The 17703-nt window shown below is 39.8% G+C and overlaps 1 protein-coding gene across 4 annotated transcripts in view; it reads left to right on the plus strand.

Annotated features, from left to right (window-relative positions):
* Nucleotides 1-17703, plus strand: part of Gdpd4 (glycerophosphodiester phosphodiesterase domain containing 4) — a 119142-nt gene that overhangs the window by 42482 nt on the left and 58957 nt on the right. For 3 of the 4 annotated variants that reach the window (XM_070034948.1, XM_070034945.1, XM_070034946.1), the window contains exons 4-10: nucleotides 3096-3189; nucleotides 5841-5900; nucleotides 12869-12967; nucleotides 13040-13133; nucleotides 14641-14718; nucleotides 15434-15579; nucleotides 15944-16026. In XM_070034948.1, the coding sequence (XP_069891049.1) occupies nucleotides 3096-3189; nucleotides 5841-5900; nucleotides 12869-12967; nucleotides 13040-13133; nucleotides 14641-14718; nucleotides 15434-15579; nucleotides 15944-16026 (654 nt within the window). The remainder of the gene's footprint in view (nucleotides 1-3095; nucleotides 3190-5840; nucleotides 5901-12868; nucleotides 12968-13039; nucleotides 13134-14640; nucleotides 14719-15433; nucleotides 15580-15943; nucleotides 16027-17703) is intronic. The other variant, XM_070034947.1, reaches the window with a different exon arrangement.

Genomic DNA, 17703 nt, shown 5'->3' on the forward strand with positions numbered 1-17703 from the left:
CTTTAATTCCATAAGTCTTGTTCTATAAAATCTTATTCTGTATCACAATAGGTCTGATTCTTCATCAAACTCTTACAGATATTGGTGGCAATAGAAGTTCTAGAGGATTAGAACTTTAAGGATGGGCTCTCTAAATTGATTTGGGATTATCTAGAATTGGTTGTCTCATTTGATTAAATTTAACTATATAAGAGCTTTGTTTTCAGAAATAAAGGAGATAATGGGGTCTGTTCTTCTCATGTAAACACAATTTATTTAAGTAGATACGGAAGCCAAGGTGTTGGCTAACCAAATAATTGCTTCTGTGGAACATTTTGATGAAAATAAGGAATATAATGAGCTTATACTGGGTATTTTCAATAGTAAAGGGATGACATTGTGAAGTATTGGAAAATATAATAAATAATAATGTTTACGATAAATAATATTACAGTAATAAATAATGATAATGTTAAAATGAATAATGCTTTTGAGATAGGATATCCCAGATTGGCCTCAAAGTTGTTATAATGTTCCTTCTTTAATTTCGTGAGTACTGTGACTATGTGTACCATCACAGCTGATGCAAGATCTCTGAATTCAATAGGATTGATGGAACTCCTGGGTTATAGGGAAGAAGGGATGCTTAACTGCTGAATATGAGTATGGTTATCATTGTGTCAGCAATCTAACACAATAAGAACTGCCTGACCTGGGAAGACATTTTATCTTGGCTAATTAATTACAATGTCCCTAAAACTGAAATAGATAGCAGTCTATTGGACTCTTACTTAGGTTTTATCTACAGAAAAGCTATAGAACTCATGAAGAAAAATTTGAGTTGGATCACCAAATAGCTCCTCAACAAATTCCTCCTTGAATAAAGGGGAAGGCACTAGAGAAAAGAGCTGTGCTACATAACCAGAAGTGTGCATTGCCAGTTTTCCTCCTTAAGGAACCCCTGGCCATTTACCAGGTACTGTGTATCTAGAATGAATTTGGGAAATAATCCATTGCTGGACACTGACTCTGAAGTGACATGGATTCTTGAAGACTCAAGACATCAATGTAGCTCACCAGTGTAGGGACCTATAATTCTAGCTGTTTAGGATGCTGGATCCAGAGGATCTTAGTTCAAAGACAACCTGAGCAGAAAAGTCTATGAAATTTCATCTCCAAAATAACTAGCAAAAAGCTGGCCTGAAAATGTGATAAGCAAACTGAGTAAGCCTGAGGCCTTCAGTTCAAGCCCCAGTAATGCCAAAAAGAAAAAATAACCCACCTAAATCAGATGAAGTTTAAGTTGGGCCTATGATGTGGTCATCACCATTATCTAGTCTCAGTTTAAAAAATGCCATTACTGGGCTGGGAAGGTGGCTCAGTGGTAAAGCGCTTGCCTTGCATGCATGAGACCCTGGGTTTGATTCCTCAGCACCACATAAGCAAAAATTAAAAACAAGCCAGAAGTGGTGCTGTGGCTCAAGTGGTAGAGTGCTAGCCTTGAGCTGAAGAGCTGAGGGACAGCGCCCAGGCCCAGAGTTCAGGCCCCACAACTGGACCCCAAAAAAATGCCATTATTAAGAAAATAGACTTCCTTTTTCAGTTCCCACCAATGTATTGATAAGATAATGAATTCCTCATTCTAAATCTCACTGCCTTTGTCCATACCACTGCCACCACCAAGAGTGAGTACAGATGACTAGTACAAGTTGTACTTCTATAGAGTACTCTTCTTTCTGGTATCATGAACTGGTATTGCTTTTACTAGGAAATGGCTTACTTGCTTCTTTTTTTTATGTATCTTACAACCCCTACTGAAGGAAAATTTCACTTACTATTTTTAATGTGGTTATACATTCACCAGACTATATTTTGTATTTTTAAGATATGATTTCTGGGGCTGGGAATGTGGCTTAGTGGTAGAGTGCTTGTCTACCATGCATAAAGCCCTGTGTTTGATTCCTCAGTACCAGATAAACAGAAAATGCTGGAAGTGGTGTTGTGGCCCAGGTGGTAGAGCACTAGCCTTGAGCACAGGCCCTGAATTAAAGCCCCAGGACCAGGAAAAAAAAAGATACGATTTCTTTAAGTTCTATCGCAAAAGATTATTTCTGTTATTTTAAAGTGAAAAGTATTGGATCATTGATATATAATATCAAGAACACAGGTATAGCATTTTTCTCTTAACAAATTATTAGTAATTTATTTACATACAATACTATAGGAACTGAATAATCGGTAACATTTTTTTTTCTGGTCATGGTGCCTTAACTCTGGGCCTGGGTGCTATCCCTGCTCTACCACTTAAGCCATAGCACCTCTTCCAGCTTTTTCTGCTTATGTGGTGCTGAGGAATCAAACCCATTGCCTCATGTATGCAAGGCAAGCACTCTACCACTGAGCCACCTTCCCAGCCCAATCAGTACTATTTTTAAGGGTCTCAAATCTCTCACACAGAATAGAGTAATTAATATGGTGATTGTGATCTCAATTATGTAAGAAAATAGTCATGAACATGGATGAGGAACCTGCCAAAATTCTATTAAGGAGTGACCTTGTGGAATGGCTCTTTTAGTGTTATAGAATGTTTTTGTTATACTGTTTTTAATGAGGATATAATATTTAATTTTTTTTTTTGGTCGGTCGTGGGACTTGAACTCTGGGCCTGGGCGCTGTCCCTCAGCTCTTCAGCTCAAGGCGAGCACTCTACCACTTGAGCTACAGCGCCACTTCCGGTTTTCTGGTGGTTTATTGGAGATAGGAGTCTCACGGTCTCTCCTGCCCGGGCTGGCTTTGAACCGCAATCCTCAGATCTCAGCCTCCTGAGTAGCTAGGATTACAGGCATCAGCCACCAGCGCCGGGCTAATATTTAATTTTTAAAAACCCTTAAAAGCCCTACCACTTATAGAGGTTCCATTAATTACCCAAATGCCTACAGGATGGAATCAAAACTTAAGTAACTATCCCCAAAGTTCCCACCAGGTCTGTTCACAAAATGCTCTGTTCTTGTCTCATTCCATTATGTCTTATTTCATCTGGTCTTGTCTTTGTCCTTGATGCAGATGCTACCACTGATTTCTGCATTTTAAGGAATGAAACCAATTTTTCCCCTCAGGGTTGTTCATCTAGGAACGGGACGTTGGTTCTACTGGTCCATTTTAATGCTGAGTTTAACTGGAATCATGACTGCCTACACTTCATTGTTGTTGGTGAGTGATAGTTCTACTTTTTTATGAATGGCTTTGTGAGTTGCTCTTGCCTGTAAAATAGTATCTAGTCAGTATTGGGAGCCCTCGAAGCTAGGTTCACTCTGGTCTTAGTAGAGTTGGGGGATATGTGAGCTCCAGAATGTAGAGGAGGAAGCCTGGGTTAGTAGAGGATGTATATGGGAAGGTGATCCTCTGCAAGGGTGGCAGGACACTGTCACCTATTTCCCTTTTTCATACCTATCCTGGTTCACTCAATCTTATAACTTTGGACATCCATAGTTTCACATCAGCAATCTTTCCAGGTTTTATCAATTAAACATGTTCTAATGTTCAGTCAGTCATCTAACTGAAATGCAAAGTAACATTTTAGCAAAAGTCCTTGGGAAATAGTGTGTCTCTGCTTCTGTTGCATGATATGGGAAAGGTGTACCATACAAGAGAAAACTCTGGAAATGGAGATAGAAGAGAAGGATAACTTTAACAGTTGAGTTTCTCATTCATACCTAGGGCAATACTTTCCTTTGATTTCATCATTCTGTGTGGCCCCACTGATTGCTAATTGTGTTCAATTTTCCTTTTAATGAATTTATTAACTACTGTATAAGGAGAATATTGGAATAAGTACTGAGTATACAGATAGCAGTAAAACATATGCAGCTTCTGTTTTTCATGAAGGATATTCTATACAGACAGGTAGAGATAGAAAATTACAAAAAAAAAAAAAATAGCCAGCACTGGTGGCTCACACCTAGCTACTCAGGTGGCTGAGATCTCAGGATCACAGTTCAAAGCCAACCTGGAAGAGAAGTCTGTGAGACTCTTAACATAATCTAAAGTTCAGTGAATATCCAGAAAAGGAGCTGTGGCTCAAGTGGAAGAGCACTAGCCTCGACCAAAAAAAGCTAAGCAGGAGTGGGAGACATAGAGTTCAAGCCCCTCTTACTGGCTCACACAGAGTTTCAATTATGCCTTCATTCATTGTTTAAAATCTAGTAGGCAACTAAGTCATGGGCAAAAATAATAGGTAGGACAGTAAAATTGCCACTAAAGAGATCTAAATGAAGATCTGCAGGAATTCTGGGAAGTAAGACAGATAACCTGCGGCCAAGAGAATTAAATAAATCTCTCTGGGCACTGATGGCTCACACCTGTAATCGAAACTACATAGGAGGCTGAGATCTAAGGACTGAAGTTCAAATCCAGCCTGGGCAGGAAAGTCCATGAGACTCCAATTAACCAGCCAAAAGCTTGAAATGGAGGTGTGGCATTAGTGGTAAAGTGCCACTCTTGAGCTAAAAAGCCAAAGGACAGTGCACAGATTGCTAGTTCAAGCCTTGGGACCAGCACAAAACAAAACAAAAACAAGCAAACAGAAAACAAACCTCACTATAGTGAGATCTAAGGGATGCTGGATTTTAACGTACAGATATGGGACTGGGGAAGAACCTTCTGGGCTGAAGGAACATACCATGAGACTTAGCAAGAAAGAAAAATGCAAGATATTTTGTTAAGAGGGACAAGACAGTTCTATTAGTGCTTGGAGCATAATGACAAGTAATGGACAATATGTGGCAGATTTGAGAGGCCTGGTAGGTAAGGCATAAAACAAGTTTCTATTTTTGGAAAATCATTCAGGAAGCTGTGGTGTGGAAGCTCCCAGCAGAGAGCATGGTTAGGAAATACTCTTCTTAATCAGAAAAATGGAGATATGTGGCCAAGTTGCAACCACTAAATAGTAGCACTTTGATACACGATTAGCAGAACAAATGGTATTGTTAGCTTCTAAGAGTGTCAGTCTCCAATCATATATTTTAACAGACCTTCTACTGATCCTCTTTTTGCATACTGTAAAAGGATGCAGCAGTGACATATCCTGGGATTAACTACTGTTATAATACCAGACACTTGCTCCCCAAGAAACAGCTTGGAGCCAGGCACTGAAACCTCATGCTTGTAATCCTAGCTACTTAGGAGGCTGTGATCAGAGGATCAGTTTGAAGCCAGCCCAGACAAGAAAGTCAGTGAGAATTTTATCTCTACAACTATGAAAAAAGCTGGAAGTGAAGCTGTGGCTCAAGTGATAGAGCACTTGTATTGAATGAAAAAGCTAAGTTGAAAGAAAGAAAGAGAAAGAAAGGAAGGAAGGAAGGAAGGAAGGAAGGAAGGAAGGAAGGAAGGAAGGAAGGAAGGAAGGAAGGAAGGAAGGAAAGAAGGAAGGAAGGAGAGAGAGAGGAAGGGAAGAAAAAGGAAAGGGAGAGAGAAAGGGAAGGAAGGAAGGAAGGGAAGAAAGGAGATAGAAGAAAGGAAAGGTAACCCTTGGGAAAGATGACTCTCATGCTCTATCCTCTTAAAGTAATACTAATAGTAAAGACCATTTAGGGGTAGGGGTGAGGCAGCAACTAAGGAAGGGGACCACCAGGGTGATTGTTATGAAATCCCAGAGGAAATAATGAATTCTTGCTGGGAATGCTGGTGAAAATTACAACTAGGAGGTGATCAACTGTCAGTGACATGGCTTGGAGAAGCTTCTCAGACAGAGACTGGAAAGTTTGGTATAAAAAGAAACTAATGTGCCAGGCTGTGAAAGGAATTTTGAGCTACAGAAATCTGATACTTTAAAAATAAACTCCCTTTTCTCGTTTGTTTCCCAGGTAGTTGGATTTTTGTTGCTCTGGGAAAGGATGGAACTGTTCCTGCATACCTGTCATAAAGTAGGAAACCTGAGACAATGAATGTGTTCCTTGGTGTTAAGTGTTTTGTTTTTGTTTTTGTTTTTGTTTTTCTTCTTTTTTTATTGTAAAGATACTATACAGAGGGTTACAGTTACATGAGCAAAGTAATGAGTACACTTCCTATTGAGCATTGTTACCCCCCTCCATTGTTTTTCCCCTACCATCCCTTCCCTCCTTACCTTCCCCGAGGTTCTTTTTTTTTTTTTGATTATGATTAAGTGATTACATAATTTCCCGAATTTCACAGTATTGTGGAATAATGATGCTCATTTAAAGTCACAAGTTCATTCTAACTTTCCTGGAGCAAATTGTCTATCACAGTCTATAACATATAACAGTGTACACATGTTATACACCATACATGTGATCAGCAGCATGGGGATATTTAGTAGTGGTTCGACCAGATGAGTGGGAGTTCTTTGTTTCTTAAGTCCTGTTAGTTTTGTTGTATCACCTAACATTTTGGATTTAGCATCCACTTATCAGGGAGACCATGTACCGTTTGTCTCTTTGCTCTTGGCTTACCTTGCTCAACATGATTCCTTCTAGCTCCATCCATTTCCCTGCACATGTCATTATTTTGTCATTTCTAATGGCTGCATAATATTCCATTGTGTATAGATACCACAATTTTTGGATCCATTCGTCTGTGGTGGGGCATCTGGGTTGTTTCCATATCCTAGCTATTGTGAACAGTGCTGCAATAAACATGGAGGTGCATGTGTCCTTGTATATTGGTTCCTGTTGTTCAGGGTAGATGCCTAGAAGTGGTATGACTGGGTTGTAAGGGAGGTCAATCTTTAGCTTTCTAAGGACCCTCCAGACTGCTTTCCAAAGTGGTTGTATAAGTGTACATTCCTACCAGCAGTGTTATAGGGTTCCTCTTTCTCCACATCCCCTCCAGCATTTGTCAGCTGATTTGTGGATGTGGGACATTCTGACTGGGGTAAGGTGGTATCTCAGGGTTGTCTTTATTTGCATTTCCTTCACCACCAGGGATGATAAACATTTCCTCGTGTGTTTCATTGCCATTTTTATTTCTTCATCTGAGAAGTCCCTCTTTAGTTCCCTTGCCCATTTAGTAATTGGTTTGTTAGGTTTGGGAGGGATTCGTTTCTTGAGTTCCCTGTATATACAGGATGTTAACCCCTTGTCTGATATATTGCTGGTAAATATTTTTTCCCAGTTAGTTGGTTGTCTTTCTAGCTTGGTTGTGATAGATCTAGCTGTGCAGAAGCTTTTTATTTTAAGGTAGTCCCATTTGTCGAGTCTCTCTTCAATTTGTTGTGACCCTGGGACTCTGTTCAGGAAGTTCCTTCCTGTGCCTATTAGTTCAAGTGTCTCTCCTACTCTGTCCTGCAGTAGTTTCAGAGATTCAGGTTTAATGTTAAGGTCTTTAATCCATTTTGAGTTGATGTTGGTGCATGGTGATAGGCTGGGGTCCACTTTTACTTTTCTGCATGTGGCCTCCCAGTTTTCCCAGCACCAGTGGTTGAAGAGGCTGTGTTTCTTCCATTGTATGTCTTTGGCTCCTTTGTCTAATATCAGCTGGCTGTAGGCCTGTGGATTTATTTCTGGATCTTCTATTCTATTCCATTGGTCTTCGGGTCTGTTTTTGTGCCAGTACCATGCTGTCTTTGTTATTATAGCTCTGTAGTAGAGTTTGAAGTTCGGCATGGATAGCCCTCCCATATTGTCTTTATTCCCTAGAATTGTTTTGGCTATTCTAGGTCTTTTGTTGTTCCATATGAATTTTTGGACTGTTTTCTGTATTTCAGTGATGTACATCATTGGGATTTTAATAGGAATTGCATTGAATTTGTGTATTAATTTTGGAAGTATTACCATCTTTACTATATTAAGTTGGCCTATCCAAGAGCATGGGAGGTCTTTCCATTTCCTAGTGTTCTTTTGCAATTTCTTTCTTTAACTTTTTATAGTTTTCATTAAATAGTTCTTTTACATCTTTGGTTAGGTTAATTCCTAAATATTTTATTTTTGGGGAGGTTATTGTGAATGGGGTTGCTCCCTTTATTTCCCTCTCTTCTTGTACATTGTCAGTGTACAGGAAGGCAACTGACTTTTGTGGGTTTATTTTGTATCCTGCTACTTTGCCGAAGTGATTTATGATTTCTAAGAGTTTGGGGATGGAGTTTTTGGGATCATGAAGGTATAGTATCATGTCGTCTGCAAAAAGGGATAGTTTAACTTCTTCTTTGGTGTTAAGTGTTTTTATACACAGTAGCCCTCTCTGCCATTGTTCTCCTCTTAAAGAGAAAAGATAATGTTTATATAATTTTAACTGAAATAATTAAATTTCTCACAGTTGTAACTGCATGACCAAATTTGCTGAACCTAAGGAGGCTTCAAACTATACCTTTCCTTGCTTCTTCATGTTGAACTCAGAGGCTCTGTCTTTTCTTATCCCAATTTAATCTTGGGCAAATTTCTCACTTTCCCAATCCTTTTCGGGTCAAAGAACAATCTCATTTCAGTCCGTGAACATTTTAGTTCATTGTTATAGCTCAAAACTCCAACTGTATTGATCATAAGACTTTCCCATCCCTCCTTGGGCTTGATCCAAGTTAGGAAGACTGCAGTGGTGACAAGGACATGTGGACCCTTTCGCCTGAACTTGGGCACAGGGAAAGAGGAGATGAGCAAGGAACATGGTCCTGGCCCGCGAAGAGGCGTAAGAGGGACATCTGGGTATGTGCACAACTTGGCTCCTTTCTCCAGAGTGTTTTACTATGTGCTATTTTTTGAGGTTCTTTTGTTGAGAGCCTTGACCTCAGCTCTTATAGTAGGGTTAATGCTTGTCTCATGAATGGCTATTTTATAATCTTGTGAAATCTCTCCTTTGAGGTTCATTTGACCTTAGCTTGAATCTCTGCAAAATGATACACATGGTTTCTTTCAAAGAGTCAGTGGTCTCTCCCCTTAGCAACTGCACTTCTTCCTGTGTGCACCTAAATCATATCTGAAGCATACGGTCTCTTCTTTTGTTCTGCTGTGGGCTTGAGCAATTCTAGGAACAGTCTCTTATTTTTTTACGTTTTCAAGTGTGGTTGTAGATACCATACTTAATATTTCCTTAACTCCGGGTATATACAAAATTGTCCAAGTAATATCCTTAAAGCTCCTATTCAAGTGTGAAGGATAAGATGGAAATATTTGAGTTACTAGAAGAGGTAGAAACTGGGCCTGAGATCGTCTAGGAGAACAACATAGATTTCAAGAGCGAACAAATCATTCTTATTGATATTACCACTTATTTTGGAGTTGGGACACCATGATAAATAACTGCTAAGATGAAAGGATTCTGGTTTATTCCAGGCTTGTGCCAATCATGGAAAGTCTGATTATATAGCTCAAGTGAGTTAAGTGCTGTCACTTGGCCTCTGCCACAGCAGAATTCTGCCCATTTCAGTGGCATCCTTTCTCGCCTTAAGTCTGGCACCTTTAATTAAAGAGCCTCAGCCTTCTTAAACATACTGTCCTCTGTGCTTGAATCATAGAGGATTCAAGCTATGGCAGCTCATGCCTACTCAGAAAATGAGAGCTTGCACCCCAATTTTACTAAGCATAGGCTACTACTGGATTTTGATATACTGAAACCATAACCTCTAATAGGTATAACCTTACCACTAAAACCTTACCTAAAATTACATTTTCTTCTTTTTGTCTGGAATCTTTAGAATTAATTCCCACATATCTACCATTGTATTTTTGCCAATATAAGCTAATAAAATCATACCACTCTTTTCTAGGCCTCCATGCCCTGAGGCTGTTCTGGAATCTAATTGTAGTTTGAGTCTGCAGGCAATGGAAAAGGAGGGAGCTGGGATTAGAAAAACAATTGAACCTTCCCTCGGAGATAACTACTTTGGTTAGGCTTGCAAACCAGTCAGAACTAGACTTATCAGACATGGAGGTTCCTTGTCAAGAGTCATTATTCCAGGCTTAGAGTTTTCATTTTATGTTTTGAGTTTTTTCCTTCCTCAGACTAACCCAGTAAAGAAATGATTAGTATCAGACCTGTAATCATTTTCCTTTGTATCTGGGGTTGTCCAGGGAAATATGAGTGCCTACTATCTAAACTCCTTGTAAACATGCTTATTAATCAATTCAAAAATCCCACATTTTAAGTTCAAAAACAGAATGTGTTACCAATACAGAAAATGAAAGGTCTTTGATGAGTAGCTACTTTTGACATAACATTTATCCGAGGGAAATACTTTATTTGTTCTTTATGGCAACTTGTATCCTATCACTCATTTGTGAAGTTTAGTATTGTGTAAGATTCCTGTGTGTCTAATTGTGTTGTGATGCACTTTAGTTTGCTAATAGGTTAAAAAAAATTGCACCTATGTATTAGAGATTGGTCTATATCTTTCAGTTCTTATAATATGTCTTTATTGAATTTGAATATCACAAATTTGAAGGCTTCTTAAGGTAGAAGTAGAAAATATTGCCTATTTTTCTGTTCTCTGGAAGACTTTGTAAAAGTTTGGAGATGCTATCCAACATTGAAGCTAGAAAAGAATTATCTTGTGAGATACTTAATGTGGAGTTAATTATATTATGGAAAAGAGATAACTGTCTAGAAAGCAACATAATTAAAGAAAAAAACTACATTTGAAGGGGAAAAAGTTAAGAAAGTTATGCCTTCTTTGCTAATGACTTAGAGACTCCTGAGAAGAAGTAAAAGTAATAGACACAAGAAATCTTCAATATCACTTGTCATAAAGGAAATGTAAGGGCTGGGAAGGTGGCTCAGTGTTACAGTGATTGCCTCGCATGCATGAGGCCCTGGATTCGAATCCTCAGCACCACATAAGCAGAAAAAAGCTGGAAGTGGCGCTATGGCTCAAGTGGTAGAGCGCTAGCCTTGAGCTGAAGTGCTGAGGGACAGCGCCCAGGCCCAGAGTTCAGCCCCCACGACCGACCAAAAAAATAAAAATAAAAATAAATAAAGGAAATGCAAATCAAAGAACACTGAGATTTCATTACCTTATCCTAGTTAGAATGACTGTCATCAAGAAAACAAGCAACAACAAACTCTGGTGAAGATGCGGCCTAAAGAAAACTCTAACATAATGTTGGTAGGAATGTAAGCTTGTTCAGCCACAGTATGGACAGGAAAGCAGAGTGGAGGTTCCTCAGAAAACTAAACTAGAACTACACTGTGACTCAACAATCCCACTCTTGAGCATCTATCCGATGGAACATAGACAAGGTTACAGTAGAGCCATCAGCCATGTTCATTGCTGCACTGTTCACCATAGCCAAGATATGAATTTAGCTCAGATGCCCTTAAATGGATGAATGGATCAAGAAAATGTGCTATATACACACAAGGGAATTTTCCTCATCTATTAGAATGATATTATACCATTCATAAGGAAATAGAGAGACTTGGAAAATATTATATTAAATGAAGTAAGCCAGACCCAGAGAAACAGAGGTTGCATCGTTTCGCTCATTTGTGGTAACCAGAATGTGCCTATGAAAATAAGTAAATACAATGGGAGGTATACAAGTGGTTCCAAATGAACTAACTGAAATATAAAAGACTCTATGGAGAGCTCAAATTGTCTAATGTTGTATGTAGAAAGACCAGGTCAAAGTCCAACAAAATCAACACCAGGAATATTTGCAAGAGGTAGGTGGAGCCAAAGGGAGAGGGGAAGACTAACGAAGTGGGGAAGAGAGGCAGAACATAGTCCAAAATTCATTATATATACCACAAAACTAAGAAAAGTAAGGAAAGGGGTTTGGCCAAAGGGGGATGAGAATGTTGAAGGGGTAATATTGATCAAGATGCATTATGTTCATAACTGATTTGTTATGTGGTACCTCCATTGTACAACTACTTAAAGATAATTTTAAAAATATTTTTTAAAGTTATACCTTCTTGTTCTCAGTGTTCTTTCTCCTTGAAGTATACAGTGCTCTTGAAGACTTAGTTTTCATCTGTTCAATAGTTATTTGTTGGATACCTACCATGTGCCAGACATCCAACAAGGCACTGAGGATATGATCATAAATAATATAAATATTATTCCTGACTTCATTAAGTCTGTTGAAAAAAACATACTTCAAAAAGGCATTTATTTAAAATTGAGATATTAGATTAAGATACCAAGCCATGTTAAGGACCTGGCTACAGAGGGAGATATAATCTGGGAATGGCCTCAGACCACATAATTGTGTAATTTTTTCCAGCCATGAAGTATGTAATAAAGACATAGAAGTCAGAAAAGTGAATGACTGGTTACACAGAATAGTAAGGATTTTTAAAATCCTTAGCTTTAAAAAGATAAGAATATATTGTAAAAGATACATGTACAAAATTGTCATGTCAAAAAGGAGCTTTACAATATCGGTGGGGGGGGGGAGTGGGGGGGGGGAGGCTGGGAAGGGAGGTGAAGGGTAAACAAAGGAGGAGGCTGCAATGCTTGGTGAGAAATGTATGCATTATCTTGCCCATGTAATTGTAACCCCTTTGTACAGTATGTTCACAAATAAAATAACAAGAAAAAAAAAGATACATGTACAATTTCCAAGGATAGTTCCTTTTTTTTTTTTTTTTTACAAGTTCTGGGGCTTGAACTCAGGGCCTGGGCACTGTCCCTGAGCTTCTTTTGTTCAAGTCCAGTACTCTACCACTTTAGCCACAGCACCACTTATGGCTTTTTCTGTGTATGTGGTATTGAAGAATCGAACCCAGGGCTTCATGCATGCGAGGCAAGCACTCTACCACTAAGTCACATACCCAGCTCCTTCATTTAGTGTAGTCCAGGATGGTCTCACACTCACAATCCTTCTGCCTCAGCCTCCTGAGGGACTGAGATTATAGATTGGTGCCACCACAAGTCACTCTGAAGATAATTCTGAGCTAAATCTCATGCCTAGAAGTCAGAAGATCCTTTCTGTTTCCCCAGGTCCTGATTTGGCTAGTGATTATACTGTGTGTCTTTCTTATGGCTATTATATGCAAATTCTGGCGTGACAAGTGGCTGATAGCTGGGCTGTCATTGAAGGTAAGTGACATCGTGTGGCTTTTAACACTATCTGTCCAGAACTGTCTAGCTTAACTTTTGGTCTTCTTCTAGATCTTCGCTCCCTATGTGCACCTGTGCGGTATAGCTGTGATGTCCATCATCTCCTGGCCTCTATCATTCTACGTGTCCCGTTTGGAAGCAGAAAGTATGTTATGGAGTGGAACCGTGCCTCATCCCTTCCATTCTGGCCTTAGCTTGCATCCACCACTAAGAAAAACAGAAACCTGGTAGCTGGCCACTTGTGTGCCTCTTTGAATTTCCTTTAGCTTGTTGCACAGGTGTATTCCTTGTGCTGTCACTCACCACCCCACATGGCTTGTCATAGTATTTCAAACTGGACTTCTTTTAAAGAGGATTCTTCTCGAAAAGTAAGAAATTCCTCTCTTTTTTCCTTCCTTTCGTACTACCTTGCTTCTTTTTTTCTTCTTTCCTTTCCTTTCCTTTCTTTTCTTCCCTTCCCTTCCTTTTCTTTCCTTTCTTTTCCCTTCCCTTTCTTTCTGCTTAAACTCAGGGCTAGGGTGCCATCCCTTAGCTTTATGGCTCAAGGCTGGCACTCTATCACTTCAGCCACTCTTCCACTTCTGGTCTTTTTTGTTGGTTAGTTCAAAATAAACAGTCTCATGTGCTTTTCTGCCCAGGATGGCTTCAAACGGGGATCCTCAGATCTCCCTCTCCTCACTAGATAGGATTGAAGTAGGGGGAGGGCATCAGCTCCCAGCTTAACATACGTCTTTCTGAGAAAGAAATTACCTATCCGAGAGCCAAATGATGAAGTAGAAGTCATGTTAATTTTACTTGATCAAAGTGTTGTGATGACTGTTAGGAAAATGGAGAAAGGAAGGAAACAGGCCAGATTCAATCTTCTACACCATTTATTGAGATACAGCAGCAAGAAATACAGTCTTCCTGAGGGCTTGGAGACTCTATAGAGCTGGGACTGGAGCTGGGTTTTATGAGGTCTGAGCAAGGAGGCAGAGGTTAATAAGAAAGCTACAAGGTCAAAGAAGGTGGGAAAGGGGGCTTTTCCATTGGGCCCACAATGGAATGTTTATAGCCAGGCTTGGATAGATTGCCCTGCTGGAATTGGGCAGTCTGTACTTATCTTGAGTGGCTTGCCTGGTATCTGTATGCACCTGGGAAAACAGGGTGGGGGTCAATCCTTCATATTCCATCTTTGTATACATAGAAAGAATGGGCCTAGAAGCAAGTCCTTCAATGACTCACTTTCTTTTAGTTTGTATTCAAATATTACTAAGTTCAACCACTACTACATCCTGTTATATCCAAGTAACTCAAAGTAATCTTTTGTGAGTCTGTCACACCTGGGAATCTTCATTTCTACAGACAAGTCTGTCTCTTCCACTAATTTTCTCTCCCTTCTTTCCCCTACTATTATGGAAACAAAAGAGAATGGAATTCTCTCTCACCACCCTTACTGAGAACAGATCTTCTCTTTCTTTTTTCCCCCAGTATCAGGTAAACAAGAGTATTTGCCTCCCAACTTGGGGGAATGCTGATTTGATAAAGGTGTTATGACAGTTTGGTGCACATAGCTTTGTGCATGTATGTGTAGAGGGTACATTTTAGAAAATATTTCTGGGGCAAGTTCTTAAAGGGGACAATAATTAACTCTTTCATTTTCTAAATTTTAGTTAGACTAAGAAGATTCAAGATGACATGTTTCACGGTGCAAAATGAAGAGGAAACTGATATATTCAGAAGGTTAAGAGGTTAGAGCTAGAGACCTAGATTTAAAAGTCAATCACCTATTTAAAACATAGGTGGCTAGTTAATGTACAAATGTATAAAATCTTCAGTATTGGGAAATTGAATAACAGGGATTATGGCCAGGCTGGAGCCAGGGAAGTAAGGAAGCAAATAACTAATGTTAATTGAATAATTACTATGAGTCAACACTATCAAAACAACTCTGTGAAGTTTATGTTAGCAGCAAGACTCTTCTATTTTATGGAAGAAAAATGAAGAGAGATTGTCACATGTCCCTAGCCACATTGATAAGATTCTGGTTCTGAACCCAGATTTCTATCAGATTGAATCCTTTCTACAATGCTGTTCTGCCCTAAATATAGGAGCATCTGAGGATGATCTTCACAAGCTTCTCAGAACTAAATAAGCTCCTCTCTGTAAAACTGTTCCTTGTATTACCTCTCCTTCCCTTTCTATTTTTCCTTCTCTGCTTCCCTCCCTTATATAAAAGTCTTAGACCTGAACATTCCTAAACATTATGCACAAATCTCTGAAAGTAAATGGTAGTGTGATGAACAGAAGGTAAACCAGCCAGTCCACAAAGTAGGGAATTCATGAATTGGTTATTACTCAGACTGCTGTTTTGGGGGTAGTTAATTGCCTAGGATGGTTCTTTATCCCCTTTTTTAAAACCTTTCCCCCCGCCCCCTACTTTTCTCTCCTTTTTTTTTTTTTTAGCTCTACAAGTGGCTGTTGCATTTCCCTTTTTACTTCTTCTCATATGTCTGTATTTGTTGCCACTTGGGATTTATTCTCCTTGCATTCAGAAGACGGAGGATTTGGGGCCTAAGCCTGTCTTTTTTGCACACAGAGGTGCACCAATGGTAGGTTGAGCATAATGGACATGAGTGAGTACAGGTATGTACAGTGTATGCAGAAGAGAGAAGAGGACCTCAGAACCCTAGGAACCCCTGATGAGGAACCCCTGATGAGAAAAAAAAGAAAAAAGCTGTCTTGACATGAAAAGAATAAGGAATTAATTGTTGAAGTTGGGCGTAAACCCAGGTTATTTGACTTCCATCATACTCAATATTCAATTGGACAGAGAGAACTATAGGCAGACTTTTTGAAAAGAGAGCTAAGGGAGACAAGCTCTGCTTCCCGACCCCTTTTCATTTCTGGGTTCCATCTCATAAAAGGATGTGGGGTGGAGAGACTTCAAAGCACGGGGCTTGATTTCTTCTACAGGCAGCACCAGAAAATACCATGATGTCCTTTGAGAAGGCCGTTGAATTTGGTGCCTATGCTCTGGAGACTGACGTATACATAAGGTAGGAAAGTAAGGGGTATTTCCAGTGTTCCAGGAGGACCTGCCTGGCCTTTGGGAAATTTTCTCTTTTTTTCTTTTTTTTTTTTTTTGTCGGTCGTGGGGCTTGAACTCTGGGCCTGGGCGCTGTCCTTCAGCTCTTCAGCTCAAGGCGAGCGCTCTACCACTTGAGCTACAGCGCCACTTCCGGTTTTCTGGTGGTTTATTGGAGATAGGAGTCTCACGGTCTCTCCTGCCCGGGCTGGCTTTGAACCGCGATCCTCAGATCTCAGCCTCCTGAGTAGCTAGGATTACAGGCGTGAGCCACCAGCGCCCGGCGGGAAATTTTCTCTTATGTTCAGATGGCACCTAGCCACATACCACACACATGAAACGTCTCCCTTGCAAACCATATTTCAGTACTTTCCCAATCTTACTTACAGGTTCATAAACCAGACACATTTGATATAGTTTCCACATATAATTTAAATTTGTTCCCATTGTAATCTATGCTTCTAACTTAATCCCCTATACAACCTTAGCCGTTTAGTCAACTAGTATTCCCTAGATATCTGATATGTTCTCGGCCTTCCGAATGCTTGGGAGATGGATATCGTTATTCCTAAGAGTTATTTCCAGCTGATGAAGGAGATACGGGACATTGGTAATGGGAGCCTTGCAACGCAAGTGCAGAGGAACCCCTATGGAGAAAAAGAAAGAAAAAGCAATCTATGTGGTCAAAGCTGGGTTTGGGTTGAGCCTTGAAGGAAAAAATTATTTTACCAACTGCCAATGGAGAAGGGAAAACATTCAAGACAGGCATCAATGTATTCAAAAGCATCTTAATGAGAAAGAACAAATTTATAGTGCATGGAAGTAGCCTATACTAGATGCTAAACTTGGTATGATTTGGGGGGATAGGAGAGGGATCTTAAGGCAGAGGTATGGTAGTCAAACTGACTGAGGTTGGATCATGGATCTTTTTAGTGTGTAATGGGAAGCCACAGTAGTTTTTTTGCGGGGGGAGGGGAGGTCCTGTCGTGGGGCCTGAACTTTGGGCCTGGGCGCTGTCCCTCAGCTCTTCAGCTCTAGCATTCTACCACTTGAGCCACAGCGCCACTTCCGGCTTTTTTCTTTTTGCTGAGGAATCGAACCTAGGACCTCTTGCATGCAAGGCAAGTGCTCTACCGCTGAGCCACCTTCCCAGCCCCAGCCATAGTAGCTTTTAAAGGACAGGTCATCTCATTGTTTTTAGAAGGATGTATTTTGGAAAGTATTTTCAGGAAGCCAGTAGCAGAATGTAGCAGTAGTCCAAATATAAACAAAGGAAGACTTAGAGCAGGAGCAGGGACAAAAAAGTATTTTGCTGTAGGATTCATATATCTGTGCTTCATTTGTAGCATAAGTATATGATTACATGTGATGTATTCTTCTCACAGGTTCTGTGAGGTTATTTCTCGTTCTTGACATTTCACATGGGGACAGATCATAAAGATAGCCCGTACATGGTAAAGTTAGAATCAGCATTAATCCTGACCACAAATTGAGGTTCCTGAAATTATCCAATCATGACAACCATTCTCCATAGAATATTTTGAAACAGGATTGAAACCGGTTGGTTTTTAGCAGAACTTTTAGTGTCATTCATGGAAATGGTCATGGGCATAACGGAAAGATACTGAACCAGTGAGCTTCTGGACTA

Source organism: Dipodomys merriami, unplaced genomic scaffold (genome assembly GCF_024711535.1).
Source record: "Dipodomys merriami isolate MVZ:Mamm:240054 unplaced genomic scaffold, mDipMer1.0.p SCAF_25, whole genome shotgun sequence".
Classification (NCBI taxonomy): domain Eukaryota; kingdom Metazoa; phylum Chordata; class Mammalia; order Rodentia; family Heteromyidae; genus Dipodomys; species Dipodomys merriami.